General features: G+C 33.0%; 1 protein-coding gene across 1 annotated transcript in view; it reads left to right on the top strand.

Annotated features, from left to right (window-relative positions):
• Positions 1-18,475, top strand: part of LOC133187050 (uncharacterized) — a 33,473-nt gene extending 14,998 nt beyond the window's left edge. Inside the window, exons 10-17 of the mRNA XM_061322421.1 lie at positions 2,061-2,132; positions 12,835-12,945; positions 14,385-14,511; positions 16,851-16,949; positions 17,170-17,242; positions 17,329-17,391; positions 17,518-17,957; positions 18,208-18,475. Of these exons, the coding sequence (XP_061178405.1) occupies positions 2,061-2,132; positions 12,835-12,945; positions 14,385-14,511; positions 16,851-16,949; positions 17,170-17,242; positions 17,329-17,391; positions 17,518-17,957; positions 18,208-18,212 (990 nt within the window). The 3' untranslated portion in view covers positions 18,213-18,475. The remainder of the gene's footprint in view (positions 1-2,060; positions 2,133-12,834; positions 12,946-14,384; positions 14,512-16,850; positions 16,950-17,169; positions 17,243-17,328; positions 17,392-17,517; positions 17,958-18,207) is intronic.
• The last annotated feature ends 1,666 nt before the right edge of the window (positions 18,476-20,141 follow it).

Here is a 20,141-nt window from a genome sequence, read left to right as displayed (position 1 = left end):
GTGATATTTGTAACTGACAAAACACTTGTACTGTGTGTTGAAACGATGTTGTCAAAGAAGGCCACCATTACTGAAACTAAAACTAATACCGGAGCCAATGAGGGAAATCGGGGAAAATTCTGGAAATTTGAAAATTGCCAAAAAAAGTTTAGGGTCGGGGTAATAAAATAGGGACGGTCGGGTAACCGGAACCACACATATTTTTTTATTTGGCCTTACATTTTTTCCCAAATGCTGGGCATTATCCTTTTTCATGATGGCTTCCACATTTTCCAAATGTAAAGGATTTTGTGTTGGTAGGTTTATTTGGCACACTTTGTTTTCTAGGTTGATACACATTTCCCTTCATATATTTCTGGGGTGAGGGTTTGTTTCCTGTAGACACTTTAACAGACTGTTTAGATTTTACAGCATCAACATGCTCCTCATGTTGTAGATCTTTTAATCTATTTTGTGACTCTTCATTAGCACGACACATACTTAAAGCTTTTTGATGTGAGTTCATTGTCTCTAAGTAATCTTTCTTCAACTTTCTCTGAATAAACTCCACATACAATTCTGTCTCTTAGCATTTCATCTTCTAATGCACCAAATTTGCAGTTTTTTGAAATTATTTTCAATCTGTGACATACTGGGCAATGGTTTCTATTTTACCTTGAACTCTGGTGTGAAACCTATGTCTCCAAACTGTGATATGTTCCCTAGGGGCACAATATAGTCTTTGAACTTACTGAACAGTGTATCAATTTTGTCAACATCTTCATCTGGTATTATCATTGTGTTGAATATTTCTCTGCCTTCTTGACCAATAATATACAGGAAAGCACTACACTTATCTTTTTCGTTTCTGTCATTCATACATATAAACTATACACTACATATTCTGTGCACCAATGATGTACAATATTTAGTTCACATACTAGTTGCACTGTAATTTAGAACACATACACTGTGCATAACAAGTACACTTACACTGTGCATAATGAGTACACATACACTGTACAGTATTCAGTATACTTACACTGAAAAACGTTTTATACTTTATTGTCCTAGTTATGATCAGTATAGATTACAATATTGCGATATATTTAATGCTCAGTGTTACATGAAGGAAAACCCTATTATTGACATATCAACCCTCCAAGTATTAAAATTGCCAGAAGAGTATGTAACTTTCTGAAAAAGTGCTTTGATATTAGAAAAGAAAAACTTCAACATAACTGATATGCTTACTGGAATAATTTTTTATTGATTTTATGTATGTTATTCTTTGTTGTATTCATGACTGTATGCCAATGTATGATGGTGTTGTCAATAAATAAATTGAAATTGAATTAAGTAAATAATGGGTACACTTACACTGTACATAATGAGTACACATACACTGTACATTATTCAGTACACATACACTGTACAGTTTCAGTACACATACACTGTACAGTATTCAGTATACTTACACTGTACATAATGAATACACATACACTGTACATAATGAGTACACTTACACTGTACATAATGAGTACACATACACTGTACATAATGAGTACACATACACTGTACATTATTCAGTACATATACACTGTACAGTTTTCAGTACACATACACTGTACAGTATTCAATATACTCACACTGTACATAATGAATACACATACACTGTACATAATGGGTACACATACACTGTACGTAATGAGTACACATACACTGTACATAATGAGTACACATACACTGTACATTATTCAGTACATATACACTGTACAGTTTTCAGTACACATACACTGTACAGTATTCAGTATACTCACACTGTACATAAAGAGTACACATACACTGTACATTATTCAGTATACTTACACTGTACATAATGAGTACACATACACTGTACGTAATGGGTACACATACACTGTACGTAATGAGTACACATACACTGTATAGTACATGTATTTAGAACATACAAATGTGCAGAGTACAGTTCCATATAGGAGACCTACATTTGGTACAGTATGCAGTACACATATTATACACTCTAAGGGTTTCGTTCTTCATAAAACTTTCTTATTTTTTAGGCTGCAAAAGTTGGCATGAAGAGAAGTTTGACAGCTGAGAGAGATCAGTTACAACAAGAGAATGAATCAAGAAAAATTTAGAGATTTTTGCAAGTTGATCAAATTTTTTCCAACTAGTGTCAGAGATTTTTTCTTTTTTTTGAGTTTTGTATATAGTTTTCTTCATAATTAACGTGTAAATAGTATTTCATACATTGACATTAAGCACATATGTTTGAATATGTGTGAATATCCTCTTTAATTAAAAAAATTGAAACCAAGATGCTTTTGAAATATTCTTTTAAGGTATAGATCTAACTTTAGTTAGTTGGTGCTAAGACAGGTTAGAAATGGTGAGGTGATGTGGATGTTTAGAATAAACACATATTCAGATGATTTTTAGCTCACCTGAGCCGAAGGCTCAAGTGAGCTTTTCTGATTGAAATTTGTCCGTTGTCTGTCGTCGTTGTCGTTGGTGTTGTCGTAAACTTTTCACATTTTCATCTTCTTCTCCAGAACTACTGGGCCAATTTCAATCAAACTTGGCACAAAGTATCCTTGGGTAAAGGGGATTCAAGTTTGTTCAAATGAAGGGCCACGCCCCCCTCCAAGGGGAGATAATTACGAAAAATCAAAAAATAAATGGCATTATTGAAAAATCTTCTTCTCAAGAACCAAAGGGCCAGGAAAGATGAAACTCATGTGGAATTATTGTCAGGTAGTGTAGACTCAAATTTGTTCAAATCATGACCCCCGGGGGTAGGGTGGGGCCACAATGGACGATCAAAGTTTTACATAGGGATAAATAGGAAAAATCTTCAAAAATCTTCTTCTCAAGAACAGCAAAGCTATGATTGGTCATATTTATATGGAAGCATCCTCAGGTGGAGTAGATTCAAGTTTGTTCAAATCATGATCCCCGGGGGTAGGGTGGGGGCCACAATGGACAATCAAAGTTTTACGTAGCAATATATAGGAAAAATCTTCAAAAATCTTCTTCTCAAGAACAGCAAAGCAATGATGGGTCATATTTAAATGGAAGCATCCTCAGGTAGTTTAGATTCAATTTTGTTCAAGTCATGACCCCCAGGGGTAGGGTGGGGCCACAATGGAAGATCAAAGTTTTACATAGGTGTATTTAGGAAAAATTTTCAAAAATCTTCTTCTCAAGAACAGCAAAGCTATGATTGGTCATATTTATTTGGAAGCATCCTCAGGTGATGTGGGTTCAAGTTTGTTCAAGTCATGAGCCACGGGGGTAGGGTGGGGCCACAATGGAAGATTTAAGTTTTAATTAACATAGGAGTATATAGGAAAAGTCTTCAAAAATCTTCTTCTCAAGAACAGCAAAGCTATGATTGGTAATATTTATATGGAAGCATCTGCAGGTGGTGTAGATTCAAATTTGTTCAAATCATGACCCCCAGGGGTTGGGTGGGGCCACAATGGATGATCAAAGTTTAACATAGGAGAATATATATAGGAAAAATCTTCAAAAATCTTCTTCTCGAGAACAGCAAACTTATGATTGGTCATATTTATTTGGAAGCATCCTCAGGTAGTGTAGATTCAAGTTTGTTCAAATCATGACCCCCGGGGGTAGGGTGGGACCACAATGGACAATCAAAGTTTTATGTAGCAATATATAGGAAAAATCGTTTTCTCAAGAACAGCAAAGCTATGATTGGTCATATTTATATGGAAGCGTCCTTAGGTGGTGTAGATTCAAGTTTGTTCAAATCATGACCTCCAGGGGTAGGGTGGGGCCACAATGAAAGTTCAAACTTGTAGAGAAAAGAAGTCACAGTTAGTCAAAAAATCATGTAAGCATCCTTAGTTAGTGTAGATTTAATTTTGTTCAAATCATACCCCCCCCCCCCTCCCACTCCCTTTTAGGGGTAGGTTGGGACCACTTATGCATTTAAGCTTTTCAATACTAAACAGATTTTCCTAGCCACAGTGCTCAGGTGAGCAATGTGGCCCCTGGGCCTCTTGTTTGTGTGCTACATTAAAGTCTTCAAAATACATGTACGTAAATATATTTCTAGGCCTTTCTTTTTTCATTTTGTATCACAGTAGCACTTTATTTCTGCAGTATGATTCTTCATTAAAATCTCAGCAAGGGAACTTCGCAATGAAAATAGTTATTTATTTGTTACAAATTGTATATTGACACTTGCTAAAAATGTTGGATCCCCAGGATTCCTCAAAGTAGGGGATAACAGCCCCCCAATCCTCTAGTGTCTGTGATGGTTGCAAAATAAAAATATAGCATGTGAAAGAGTAAATATATGTATGTTTAAATTTACATAAGTTCTGAACAAAATATAGATTTGTTTATACATGTATATACATACACATCTGTATGCATACATATACATGTATATATTATTTGGTTTATAGATAGTTTTCATATGACGTATTTTCTCTCTCGTTATTTCCCTTGGCCGCCATCTTAGTGGTCAACCTGGTAATTTTTCCTCTTTGTCTTACAAATCTAAGAGGATGTAGCAGAAATATTTGGGGGAAAATCTTTATAGAATAAAAATAATGAAATAAAGGAGGCTTTAACAAATGTATATTTTTCAGAAAAACAATGCTTCCTACCCCAGTATAAAAAGTTAAAGTTGTATATAATGAAGTAATATTGAAGTAATATGAGCATGTTGCCCCCTAATATGGCGGCCAACGGAAAATAACTCTTGCTAATTTGGGTCTACTGAAAACTATCTATTCCCCCTTTTTATGTTTGTTTTCTGTCATGCAACACATTTCTCTTGCGCATATGTATATTGCATGTTTTTGACCGTTTATAGGTTTTAACAATGTACTTGCTTTTTATCCCTTGAGAGCCCTACATGTATTTTAATTGGTAAATAAAGTCATTGAACTAGATACATGTATAGTTTTGTTGTATAAAATGTTCCAACAGAGTGAGTCAGGGTGCATTTTTTATATTTGCTTAGGGTATGCAATTTTAAAAAAGTTTCCATTGTCTAAAATGCCGAAAAAATTGTGCATGCATAAAGAAGAAACCAGTGTTGCCGTTAGTTTACTGTATGAATTATTACACGAACGACTGTCTTCAGACGTCAAATGACGTAATGAAATTGCGGGAAGCTGAGAATTTGCCCAGTCTTTTTTGAGTAACAGTTTAGAAAAGATGTAATTTGGTCAGTCAGATAAGGTAAGATGAAGTGTAATTAGTGGACGCATAAATTACATGTACGGAGAAAAACGTCTCTCTACTTGGAATCGAGAATCTGTAAGAATGACCTGTCGATTGCCAATTTCATTCAAACACAAGCATTGCCTGTCGAGTAAAACAGGTTGGGTCCAATCGCCCAAATGGGATATAATAGCCTGTTTGGGATATGATATCTTAAACGGGATATAAATTCACAGTGCATAAAATGGAAATTTTCATTTTGGCTATAAATATCATAAATCCGCATCAGAATTCTTAAAAAGGAATAAATTTTGGCATACAAGTTTTTCTGCAACCCTACATTTTGTTAGATTGATCCCCAAGAAGTTTAAAAACTTCCAAGGGATCAATCTCCTAAACAGTGGGCATACAGAAAACCTTGTAAACCAAAAGCTATTCCTTTATAAGTATGTTGATGCGAATTTATGATATCAGGGACCTATATATAGGTCCCTGATGATATTTATAGCCAAAATAAAAAATTTAATTTTTTGCACTGTAAATTTATATCCCATTAGGGATATATTCAAAACAGGCTATTATATCCCATTTGGCAATTGGTCCCAACCTGCAAAAGGGAGTCTGTATCAAGATGGTGGTTATTTGTTCTGTTAACCCTTTAAGGACATATGCAACGTACCTTACCTACTGATAATTTTTCCAGATATTCTTTATTTAAGATTGTAGTGCCATCAGATGTTCGTGGACAAAAAATCAGCATGTATTACCAGGGGTTTTGAAAAGATATCAATTGACGAAAATTCTCGTATAATTCAAAGAAAAATACACAAAAATTACTGATCATATATTCTACATGTTTTGTTTATTAAAACTTGTTTTAGATGAAGTGTACAAAAGCATATATAGACATAAAAATGTAGCACACAATTATTTTAAGTATTGAAACTCTTCAACTCCAGGGAAAAAGACAATAAAGTTCAAACTACGTTGCGTATGTCCTTAACTACCAGGGATTTTGCATTTCTTTGCAAAACCAACTAAAAAAATTCAAATAGAAATTTAGACATTTCCTAGTTACTTTTACATAAAGCAACCTATATATTTTCTGAAAGGTAAAATTCTAAAGTATTTAGTTAAGCAGAGTAGAATGACGTCACAGTAGCCTTAGCAACGAATAAGACCCATAATTTCTGAAAATATGTGTTTTCCCCTTTTTTCTTCCCAGAAATACAAACAAATTTACAAATAATACTTCCATAAAAGAGGATTTAGTGATAGTATTAAAACAAAGCATGCAGTCAATTAGTTTTTAGTTATACTGGTCAATTTATTTGATAGAAAGAGTTTATACAATTACACAATGTCCATTATCTGCAAGTCTTTGGCTTTACAGCTGTCTGAGTGTCGTAAGCAATTTGAAGCTGCAATATAAAGGGAATGGTTATTGGAGGGGGAGCCCTATCCATCTTATTATGGTTTACACAGATAAACGAGTTTCTTACAACTCAATGACGGCATCTCTGTGTGTGTCTGACAAAACACCATTCTCTTCTATTTCTTTATTCAAAGTCGCAGTAGAAATGTCGGAATCTGAATTGCTTCCTGAACTTAGATGTACTTCCATGCTATCCCCCTGTCCCCTCCTCCTGCTTACAAAACAACCGTGGTAACAGAAAGGGAAATAATTCAAACGAAAGTCTGATTTTTTTAAAAAATTCAAAATATCACGATGTATCTTTTATTTTTTTGATTTTCATGTTCATTTGAAAAAAAGAAAAATTTTCGTGTCGTTTCCATGCAATTTGTGCAGGAAACAAAAATCGACAAGAAAATTTAAAACCCACTACTATTCCCCATGATTTCATTATAATTATGGAGGCTTTTGATAATTTTTTTATTGTGACAGTTTCTTCATCTTTTAATCATTAAAAAATAATAATAAAGGCTAACTCTGTTGTCTATCCTGTCGTTTTCCTAAAAATGCACTTTTCTTTTCAAAGTACATTTAAAATACTAGTACTCGAAAAAAAGCAAATTTAAAATGGTGTTTAAAAGAAAGATTTTTATGCTTGTATATTTATTTCATTTTTACAAATAAGAAATCCGAAGATTAGGAAAATGGTAGCAATAATATTTTATTATTTGATTAATTATTCCTACTACATGCAGGACTCGCACAGAATTCGACAGGGATTTCTGATACAATGGGTGAGCACAATCGGGGCATTGGACCAAAGAAGACTATTAGTACATGTATATAATATCTCTCCCAAAGTTAAGGAAAATTCCTTTTATTACATGTTTATGGCTCAAAATGCATCGTACATTAACTCTTCTTTACAAATAATTCATTTAAGGTTTTGCCAAAGGTCAACGTGTCCAAAAATTTATTTTTACAATAGCTCGAAAACCATGTGGTTTATAAAGTTCAAACTTTTACAGTTTATAAATATATCATTGATTAACATATAGAAAGTATCACTTGATAACAAATACTTAAAGAAAGTATTTATCGAGAAAAATTCTTTTAAAAAAAATGCATATATTTTTAAAAAATACACCTAATTAATTTCGTACTTTTAGTGAAAGCCATCATTGCAGAAACAATAAACGTTTATCAATGAAAGGCAAGTTGGACTTCGATAGCCTCTGGAAAGTTGTTTTCCCTGTTTATTTTGTCCAAATGTTAAGATTTGAAACCGAAAGTACATTGCAAATGGTGGATTTTAAAGGGGTCTTGTCTTTATACATGTCATGCTTTCAATAACAGCCTTTCAGAGACCATTCATCCAACTTGCCCTTCATTGATAAACATATATTACTTCTTCAATGATGGTTTTCACTAAGAGTACAGAATTAAGCAGGTGCATGTTTTAAAAATATGCAAATTTTTTGAAATTGTTTTTTCTCAAAAAATATATTTTTTTGTATATTTGTTTTTAAGTGATACTTTCTATCTGTTAATCAATGATATATTTATAAACTGTGAAAGTTTAAACTTTATACCTCACATAATTTTGGAGCTGTTGTAAAAATAAATTTCTGGTCATGTTGACCTTTGGTGGTGAAACCTTAAAAAAAAATAAATCTGTTCCATATATCAAAATAATCAGTTTGTTTTACACTTCACTTATAAACGATTTCATTGTGCATGTAAAATGTCAAATGACGTCATAGTGCATTTTGTGTGTTTTATTTGTAAAAGTTCCAAAATTCAACAAGAAATTATCTCTGTAACTGATGCACGTACCTTATAATGTCCGTAATAACAAATGTAGGGAAAATTCCCAACTTTTAGGCATTTCTTAATGATTAATGAGTTTAGTGTGAGGAGCTAACTGGTAGAGCATCTCTGATCAAGCAGGTGTTATCTATATCTCTTGGGAACTGGGCAAAAAGAATCAGCCAAGTTGGATTAAATTGTTGGCTAGCCTAACTTTTAAAATGAATTTCGTGAAAAGTAATTCGTGAAAAGTAATTAAAACTTATTTGATTTTGTATGATAAATTAATTTGATATTGTATAATAAACTAATTTGATATTGTATAATTTAATTAAAACTAATTATACTAGGGAGGGGGGTGATATTGGAATCAGCATGCCTGTTGTTCGTATGAATTGCAGCTTAAAACCAGTCTGACATTAAATCTAAAAAAAATCAAGTATTTTAAACAAAAAAGTTTTAATTATGGTAGATAGTCCCTACAAATCTAAGAGTAATGCTGGAACCTTATTAAAAATGAAGATGAACATCAAGATTACACAAGTTTTTTGTTTCCTTTTATAAATCTTTTCAACAAATTATAAAAAAGATCTTTGTTTTCAAATTTAATTTCAGAATGACATAAATATGCATTTTTATTGCACTACAAAGCAGATAGCATGTATAGATCCATTCATCTGTTGGGAGTAATGAGTGGACATGCATCCAGTTAAAGATTAATTAATGAGTTCAGTGTAGGGAGGCTAGCTGTCTCAATCATTTCTGTTAGAGGATCTCTGATCAAGCAGCTCTTATCTGTATCCTTTGGGAATTAGACAGAAGAACTGCTTGTCAGTTTATAGCATATGTCATTTGATGGTCAGCCTTTTATTTTTAATATTAATTTGAAATAGATAAAGTTGTTAAGACTAAATTGATATTGTGTAATATGATATTTTTATTGAATTTTTTGAAAATATCAACTAATTCAGAGCATCATGTCTCACAAATCTGAAAGCTGGGGGGGGGGGGGGGGGGAGGGGTGCAGATGGGCATTTGTCAAGCTCTAACACAACCAGTTGAGGATCTATAATGTAATATTTGTTATAATTAATGTCTACACCACAGGAGATGTATAAACGAATATTATAAGGAATGGAAAAATCCTTCAAATCCTTGTATCAAGGTAGACATGATTTTCTTGCATTCTATACTGTTTATGACAATTGAACAATATTTGACGGGTGTATCATGCTGTGGCGGGGCACTTTATTGTTTTATTTTGTGTTGTAACTAAGATAAAGCCAACAGAAGATAGCACAAAATTGGTCATTTATGTGTAATTTTATCAACTTCCTTCAAGGATGTGCAATATTAACTTCAAGTTTATGATAATTTCTTAACAAGGCACAGAAAAACTTTAAGTAAAAAAATGTTTAGTTTCTTCTCTAGTTTCAGAAAATATAAATTGTTTTGTTATAACTCGAATATTTAGAAAACACCAACAATGTAATATCTGTGATGGTGAAAATGCGTCCAAATGCGTCTCTGGGGGTTAAAGGGTTAATGCCTGTCTGAATATGAGGATTTAAATTAAAACATAAATGATGATTTAGAAGTTTTTAACAGGTCCAGTCCACAGACTATTTCTACTTAGGTAGCTATTAATAGCTACATACAGGTATTTAAACCTATTCAAAGTAGCTATTTTTACCTACTTTTTGTATTACTTGCATTTTGTGGCCAAACGGCAGAACGGCGCAACATGGTGAGTACCAATCGAATTTCTTGATACAGTCACAATGATTATGAACACGGTAAAATTTTAGCCAAAAAAATGATTACTTTGTAAATTAACAATTTTGCATAGAAATTAATGCTGTTACAAAGGAATGGGGAAAGGAAGCCAGAAAAAAATAGCACATTCATATTAAATGAACAGTAAAAGATTATGTTCAAGAAGAAAAGGAAGGGCACCCCCCCCCCCCATAACCTTCTACTATGTGCATGATGATAGATTGTGTTATCAGATGCTACGTGTAAATTCATCGATCTGAGGTACATAATATTCTGTGAGTGAAAGTGAAAAAAAAATGAAAGGGATGAAGCATTAATTTAAAAAAAAAAGAAAGAAAAGATTGTCAAAACTAGTTAAATAACTATTGTGTGTTTATTAGCTTGTTGGGGGGGGGGGGTCCCTTTTTAGCTCACCTGAGCTGAAAGCTCAAGTGAGCTTTTCTGATCACCCGTTGTCCATTGTCCATCCGTCTGTCTAGCTGTCCGTCCGTCCGTCTGTAAACTTTTCACATTTTCAACTTCTTCTCAAGAACCACTGGGCCAATTTTAACCAAACTTGGCACAAATTATCCTTGGGCAAAGGAGAGTTTAAATTGTTAAAATAAAGGGCCAAGTTCCCTTACAAGGGGAGATAATCAAGAAAAGATAAAAATAGGGTGGGGTCATTAAAAAATCTTCTTCTCACGAACCACTGGGCCAGAAAAGCTGAAACTTATATGGAAGCATTCTGGGATAGTGTAGATTCTAAATTGTTAAAATCATGACCCCCTGAGGTAGGGCGGGACCACAATAGGAAATCCAAGTTTTACATTGAAATATGTAAGAAAAATCTTAATCTTCTTCTCAAGAACCACTGGGCCAGAAAAGCTGAAACTTATGTGGAAGCATCCTCAAATAGTGTAGATTCTAAATTGTTCAAATCATGACCCCCAGGGGTAGGGCGGGGCCACAATAGGGAATCCAAGTTTTACATTGAAATATAAAGGAAAAATCTTCTTCTCAAGAACCACTGGGCCAGAAAAGCTGAAACTTATGTGGAAGCATCCTCGGATAGTGTAGAATGTAAATTGTTCAAATCATGACCCCTGGGGGTAGGGCGGGACCACAATAGGGAATCCAAGTTTTACATTGAAATATATAAGAAAAATCTTTAAAAATCTTCTTCTCAAGAACCACTGAACCAGAAAAGCTGAAACTTATGTGGAAGCATCCTCTACTTGTTTAGATTCTAAATTGTTAAAATCATGACCCCGGGGATAGGGCAGGGCCACAATAGGGAATCCAAGTTTAACATTGAAATATATAGGAAAAATCTTCTTCTCAAGAACCACTGGGCCAAAGAAGCTGAAACTTATATGGAAGCATCCTCAAGTAGTGTAGATTCTAAATTGTTAAAATCATGACCCCCGGGGGTAGGCGGGGCTACAATAGGGAATCCAAGTTTTACATTGAAATATATAAGAAACATCTTTAAAAATCTTCTTCTCAAGAACCACTGGGCCAGAAAAGCTGAAACTTATGTGAGCATCCTCGGATAGTGTAGATTGTAAATTATTCAAATTATGACCCCTGGGGGTAGGGCGGGGCCACAGTAGGTATTACAAGGGAAGAAATCTGGTAAAGAACAGCATGGCCAAAGTTACTCAGGTGAGCGATGTGGCCCATGGGCCTCTTGTTTACCTCACCTGAGCCAAAGAGGGGCTCAATGGAAGATCAAAGTTTTACATGGAAATATATATAGAAATATATATAAAAAAAAACTTTTGAATCTTCTTAAGAAAAAGAAGTGTCATGGTTAGTTGTATTGATATACAAGCATTCTCACTTGGTGAAGATTCCAAGGTTGTGTAATCAAGGCTCCCAGGGGTAGGATGGGGCCACAAATAGGGGATAAAAGTTTTACATAGGAATATTTAGTAAACCTTTTCTCAACAAGTTTTTTCTTAACAAGTTTGGCCTTATATGTCATAATAATATACAAGCATTTTCAGGAAATGCAGATTTAAATTTGTTCAGATCATATGATATTTTGAGGTAGAGTGGGGATTAAATTTAAATGGAAATATTTGAGAAAAAAAGAAAGAAAAATTTTTAAAATCTTTGCTATAACAACTAGGCCATAATAAGTTATATGAGGACATCCTTGGGTAGTGAAGATTCAAATTTATTCAAATCTTGGCCACTTGGGGTAGGGTGGGGCTACAGTAGGGGATGAAAATTTTACATAATAATATAAAAGGAGAAAAAAAATTAAAACTTTTCCTCTGAAGAAAAGCAAAATCTGAACAACAGCAGGATCAAGGTGATCCAGGTGAGCATTATAGCCCATGGACCTTTTATTGTAAGTAAACAGCATTCATTGAATGAGGAATTGAACTAATGCATCAAAATGAACAGTAATTTATTACAATACATGTAAATGTCATTTTTAGAGGTGAGGTTTGCAAGTTTTGATAATAGTCAAAACTAGATACGTGTAAATTATTGGGAAAAAATACAGCCTTGTGTTTTTAACTTCTGCAGAATCTGCAGCAAAATTTTATTTTAAAAACCGCATCTTCACTTTATTTATATTAGTACTAATGATTCATTCCTTATTGCTTAAATTACAGACGTATACATCCTAAATGGCGCAGTACAAAATATATGATCCTGAGCAAGAGATCCCCTGCCCATACAACAAATGTGAAATGATAAGAGCCAAGCGCATGCCATATCACCTCATCAGATGCAGGAGGGTCAGTCAAATTTAATAGAGCTTTTCTATGTAAAAATATGTATCAGAGGCATGTTAATTATAATTATAGTAGAGGTACATGCTTGATTTATTACAATATAATATGCATTGGGAAGTTTTACAGAATATAAAAGTTATTGAACACTTATGAAACCACAAAATCAAATCCCCTCAAACCCACATTTCCCCTCAAACCATGAAAATTTCACCTCAAGAAATGAGTGATTTTACAGTACTAAACTAATAAATTATTAAACAAGGTAACATAATCCGGAAATTACTGGTATGAGATAGGGTTAGAAACATATATTTGCTATACATCTACATAAGATTTTTTTTTTTAAATGTGCCTTAAATGTTTACAGTATAACACGCTTATAGTGAACTTGCTTATAACGAATGGATGCTAAATACAGCTAAGTGATTTTCATTTCCTGTGGCTTTAAAATATATTGTGAAACTTAATGGATATAATGAATTATGTTTATAACAAAGCGAAATTGTCTGTCCCTGGCACTTCATTATAAACGTTTTGCAATACATGTACAGTAAATCTCGTTTAGTGTGAACATGGATATATATTATAATAGTGAATTTATGGATATCGCAAATTTTTTTGCAATAACTGGAAAAATTTTAAACAATTCCTTATGAAATTTATGGATACAATTATGAATTAAGATATAGCGAATTTACGGTTATAGCGAACTGATTTTGTGTCCCCTAGAGGTTAAAAATAAGGAAATGTGCATCTTTTATAACGAATTTTTAAAGATCTAAATTTTTGAAATATTGAACTGGCATTAGTTTGTGAGTATTTTTTATATTTGAAACCCAATTCATAGGAAAACTATTGAACTCGAAGATAAATTTTTAAAGTTTTACTGTATTATCATTGGATGAACTATAAGTTGTATATATTTCATTTACATGTAGTGTAGGTAGTGGGTTTGTTGTTTTCTAGAGGATTTATGTTCTTCAGAAGTACATTGTCATCATCGGATACCTACGGGTGATCTCATCTTTTACTCATCACAAGATCACCTGAGGGTATCCGACAATGGTGTAATTGTATGAATTATGGTACATAATTGAAAGATTTATTCATCTTACTTAAAAGTAACTTATGCTACATAATTATGTAATTCACAATTACATAAAGATTTAGGTGCAGTTGTTCACTCAGGAAATTTTGCAACAATAATTTTACATTACATACAAAAAGAAATGTTATTCAAAATTAAAATAAACACAATTTCAGCAAAGTTTTCAGGGCAAAATTTGACAGAAATGGCCATTTAACTTGAAAATTTCAAAAGGAATAAGTCATTTATTTCTGTGATAGTTATCTCTTTTATCAGAAGGTCAACCTTAACTCATGGTACATATATTGGTGATTAAGGTGAATTTATGGTATATATGTTTAGATTCTGCTTGTAGAACCATCCATGTTCAGAGTATGCCAGCTGTCCCTTGAATGCCACTCATGTGGTGCCAAAACCTGAGCTACGGTACCACCTGGAAAACTGCCCAGATAAACCACGACTGGAACAGAATATCGCTTTTGGTGAATATGAAAATCACTGAAAATCACTGAATATATTTTTTAACTCTTCTGGCAAATTTAGCAATGAAGCCAATTAAATTGTTGTACATGTATACATTTTAAATGTTTCTGTTGATTGATGTGTCATTTAAGAAGATGCACATATGACTTTTTTATTGTATATACAAAAACTTCTTTATATGCACAACCTGAAGACTTACATGTAGATAATGAGAAATGTTTTTTGGAATCCATTTTTATATATTTACATTTGCAAATGTTTTCCTTTAAATAACACTACTGAAAGCAATGCGTATCTATATCCGTATAAATACAGGTTCCTCGCGTCATAAACGCACGACGTAATTTCTCAGTGACGTCATAAAGGGTCGATGCGCAATCAATGGATTAAAAACGTTCCATTGAGTTTGAAAAATAAAAACATTTCAGACGTTAAAGATTATAAACAGACAAATATAAAATATAAATAGATCACAAATGTAAATATAAGTAATAAGGTATCATTTTAAAACATCTATAGGGCTATAAATACGGGTTGGTACGAGATCAAATTTACCATAAAGCCCTTCGGGCTTTATGGAATTTGATCTCGTGAACAACCCGTATTTATAGCCTGATAGATGTTTTAAAATGATACCTTATTTCTTAAATGAATGACAATAAAAATCACAATTTTTGGGGGGTCAAACTTTTGTGGTTTGATGGAAAAATACTGGTTCCTGGGGATTTGATTTTCTGACCGAAGGAATGAGTGTTGTAAGTTGAATACAGTGTTAACACTTTGTGGAGGAGATAAATTTGTGGGTCTTTTCATATCATGGGGAAAATGAAAATTAAACCCCCACCAAAATAAATACAAGTGATTTCACAGATTTTGTTTACTTAAAGATAACATCTAGTGAGCTCAGTTCAAAGCTCAATTTCAAAGAAACTATCCATGACATTTTTTTCAAACTTCATATGCTGATAGATATTGATGAGAACTAAGCAACTGCATCAACATTTTTTTACCTTGACCTTTCCTTTGACCTTGACCTCACTTTTCCTAAATTAGTGTTAGCTCAGTTTTAAAGATACCATTCAAGGTAGTGTAATCAAACTTTATATGTTGATACAAACTGATATAAACTATTCATATGCAACAACATTTTTTTGACCTTGACCTTTCTTTTGACCCTGACCTCACTTTTCTTAAATGAGTGTTTAGCTCAGTTTTAAAGATACAATTCAAGATATTTTTATCAAACTTCATATGCTGATACATCCCAATGAGAGCTATGCAACTGCATCAACAATTTTTGACCTTAACCTTTCCTTTGACCTTGCCCTCACTTTTCTTAAATTAGTGTTTAGCTCAGTTTTTAAGAAACTATTCAGAACAGTGTAATCAAACTTTATATGCTGATACATACTGATGAGAGCTATTCAATTGCACAACATTTTTTGACCTTGACCTTTCCTTTGACCTTGACCTTACTTTTCTCAATTTGTGTTTAACTCAGTTTTAAAGAAACCATAATATTTTTATCAAACTTCATATGTTAATACATACTGATGTAAGCTTTTCAACTGCATCAACATTTTTTGACCTTGACCTTTCCTTTGACCTTAACTTCATTTATTTTAAGTAAATGTTTAGCTCTGTTTTAAATAAACCATTCAAAATATTTTTATCAAACTTAATATGCTGATACGTATTTGTGAGAACTATTCAACTGCATCAAAAATATTTGATCTTGAACTTTCCTGTGACCTTTACCTCACTTTTCTTAAATTTGCATTTTGCTAAGTTTTAAAGAAATCATTTAAGATATATTTATGTAAGCTTATGCACTTTTACATAATTTGGTGAGAATTTATCATCTATATCCAACTTTTTAGATTTCAATTTTAAAGAAACTATTCAAGATATTCTCATTAATTTCGTACACTAATACAAAATTTCATGTTGCATTACTAATATACCCTCGGTGGGGCCGTTGGACATATTTCTAGTTTCCTTTTGGGATTCTCTTTTTGTTACTATCTATACAGCAACAATTTTTCTGTGAAAATTTGTCACAGCGTACTAAAAGTACCTACATATAAGAAATCCTATGACAATCCAAGAAATCTGCATAATTTTCTATCCGCGGATTGAACAGAGTCTGTCCTTCAGCCGAATTATGACCCCATGGATATATATATTTACAATAGTGTACATGCACCATATAATGTTACAGCATTGATTTACAAGTTAAAAATTTGTTTGAATATAGAATTAAGTCAGTGACTGATGGAAATATTTTTTCGTGTTTTATTACTCATTGTTTTAAAATTGGTTTTTTTTTTTAAATCAGATGCACAGAAGAAGGAAGGAAGCACACTGTTTACTGGTTGTACAAAGTTACCCACGTACAGTCAAATAGACTTAAAGGCTGATGATGACTGGGAGAAAGGTGTCAGACTCGTACAATCAGTTCATCATATAGAATCACACTGCCTTCTGGAATGCAGAATTTAATTTATTGTATTCTACATCAAATATCAAAAAAAAAAAAAAAAAAATAATGATTATCACTTACCGTAAATAAATAATGGACATGTAAATGAGAAGATTTTTTATAAGGAAAATATTCCTGTTTTAATACATTATCTTAACATTTTTCTTATTTCTAGAAATTCCTCTTCTTCCTCGTATTGGAGTGGATCCAAATATTTTTGCCAAAATGGAAGGAATTCAACTACAAGGGTAAGCTTTATTAGATAATACGCCATTTTCAAAAATAAATTTCCCTGATCATTTAAATATTTAAAATGATTTTTTTTTTCAACTAGACTTACATCAGCAGAGAAAAAACACATGAAGGCACAATATGCTTTACCACCAGAGGAAAGAAGGTATATCTACATACAAGTGTTTAGTAATAAAAAAAAAAGAAAGATATTGTAACCAAAAATTTCAAATTTTTTCAAACCCACCTCAATCGTAATAAAAATAAAATTATTTTCTGATTGTCATTTTAGGTACTTTAAAAATCCAGATAAACCAGGAGAGCAGACAACAGGTGATCCAAACCAGGAAGAAGAGGAGGAGGGGGAGTTAAGGATTCCTAAAAAAGCTCCCCAGACCTACGTCCCCAAACCACAGTCAACCAAACAACAACCACACACTGTGTTCACCTTTTCCTTATCCTCCACAGGGGTTGGCAGAGGTCAGTCAGCCACAGCTGGGGAACAGCCCTCCTTGGAGGGTGTGGGGATGGGTGTTGGTCAGGGGATTACAGGGGTTGGCAGAGGGAGGGCAGATTCAGTACGGCATGGCAGTGAAAAAATGAACAATTCGTTGAACATGATTGGGAGAGGACAGAGTATCAGAGGACATCAGGTGATGAGGGGTGGTGCTGGAAGGTTGATGACAGCAGGCACTGGACGAGGTGTTTCCATGGACAGACCAGGAAAACAAGGTACAGTGGATTATGTTTGTTGAGCTTTGTCATCTTTGATTATCTACATTTTGTTACTGCAGCATTGAATTCATTAAAAAAAAAATGCAACAAAATATAGCTGTTTATACAGTAATTGAAAATAATATTAAAATCTAAATTGGAGGGGAGGGGGGTCCTAGGTATAAAGGGAGAAATGAGTTGGAAAAAAATGGGGAGCTTGTTCAAAACCTTTAAAAACCTCTTTATTAAAATTTTCTTACTTTTTCAGATTGAAGTCCAAAAAGAAGTTCTTGAATTTGAAGACTTTATCTTCCAGTAAATATGAAAACCTGTCATAAACTGTATTGAGTGTCACCACTTATTACGTTACAAAGAATGTGGAGTTCTCAGAATATGATTTTTTTGTTGATTATTCTGATTCCTTACTATCAAAGAACTATACATGTATTTACATGTAATTGAAAATTTTTTTTTGGTTAATTGGGTATGTTTCATATGAGGTACATATATTGTATGAGATTAGTTTTGTTACTGAACATACTATTGACATTATTTTAGGTGTGTTGTAATTTACACATACTTTTATTTGGTAATAATTTGCATCGAATTCAGATGCATTATTTTAATCTATATTGTTTTACCTTTATTTTGTAACTTTCAAAAAATGATGCATTTTCATGTGCATATTCTTGTGTTTATCATGTAAAGTGAATTGGAACATTTTACTAGGGATACTTTTTTAATAATATACCCATTATACTTATATATACATGTATAAGTAAATTGTGTTTTTTTTCAGATTATTTTGAAGGAATTTGCCATTGACCCGCATATGTTTCTAGGACTCTCATACAAGTTGGATATATAGTCTTTCACAAAAATTAATTAATTCCCAAAAATCCAACATAACGCAAATATACAGTATATATCATTATCATTATTCATTTTATTAGATGCAAAGTTTGAGCAGTTATTCAGAAGGAGTTATAAATGATTGAAAGTTTTGGATGGTATCAGAAAATGCAGGAATGATACGTGTAGTCGTGTACATGTATATATGCAATGGAAAGACTAATGTAGATGTTTAGTATAAGGACTTGTACAGTGGGCGGTTTGGAGGGATACCTATTGCTAACATTTTATGTAAAAATGGACTTAATGGACTAAAAGAGTTAAATATGAAAAATTATGTAGATGCGAGTTTGATATTTCAGACAATTTTCCATACTTTTAGTAAAGCATTGTTTTTGAGATGTTTTTGTTTTGTACAAATAAAATAGTGAATCTCAACAGCTCAGTATTTTGTATGTTTCTGTGTATGAGCAGGCTAACAAATTAAAATACCGAATTGTTGATGTTCCCAGAAGAGGATTCTCAACAAATCTTACACAGACCGGCAAACATTAATCACTTATTTAATTCCTAATTAAAAAATTCCAGTTACTCAAGGATATGCTTTATGCCAAGTTTGAATTAAAAAGCAAAAAGTACAAAACAGGTGCTCAACATCATTTTATTTGCCTTGAAAGCTTAGAATGGATATTTGAACTAAATTCTAATTTTATTGGAAAGTTTGCTGATGTGGTTGCAGCATTTTCAAAAAATAACTAGCATTGATTGCCTGACGGATAGAATGACCTACAAATAGAACAAGAAACATGTATGCCATGATTTTCATGTGCCTTAATATGACCCTTTGAAACAATGTTTCATTCTTAGGTCACTCAAGTCACTTGTAACTAAGGTGACCTATTGCTGTCTGTTTTAAGCATTGTCAGTCATCCGTTGGAACACTTTCAGATTCTTCTCAGAAACCATTCAACCAATTTTTGCACATAGCATCTATGAGAGAAGGAGAAATGTGAATTTCATAGTCCCTTGGTATTGGTGGATGGGGCTATAAGCCCCCACCCAGTATATTTTGCAGACAGACCAAGTACATGGATATCATGATGAGTATTAATGCTTCTTCTACAGTTTTGAGTCATGATCCATTAGTCAAGTGTTCTTGTGATAGGGCGAGGCTCTATTAAGTACTTAGTGAAAATTCATTAATTGAAAAATCTTTTTTGCTCCTAGGTATTTAGGAGATAAATGTATTTTCATGATGAACAAGAATGCCTCTTCCAAAATTGTGAAATTCATGACACCAGGGTAAGGGGTTCTGGTTTAATACACCAGGGCTCTTTTGATTACTTGTAT

The sequence above is a fragment of the Saccostrea echinata genome, unplaced genomic scaffold (assembly GCF_033153115.1).
Source record: "Saccostrea echinata isolate AGI-Se365-2 ecotype Australia unplaced genomic scaffold, CSIRO_AGI_Sech_v1 ptg000014l, whole genome shotgun sequence".
Taxonomy (NCBI): Eukaryota; Metazoa; Mollusca; class Bivalvia; order Ostreida; family Ostreidae; genus Saccostrea; species Saccostrea echinata.
This window is presented reverse-complemented; position numbering and strand designations above follow the sequence as displayed.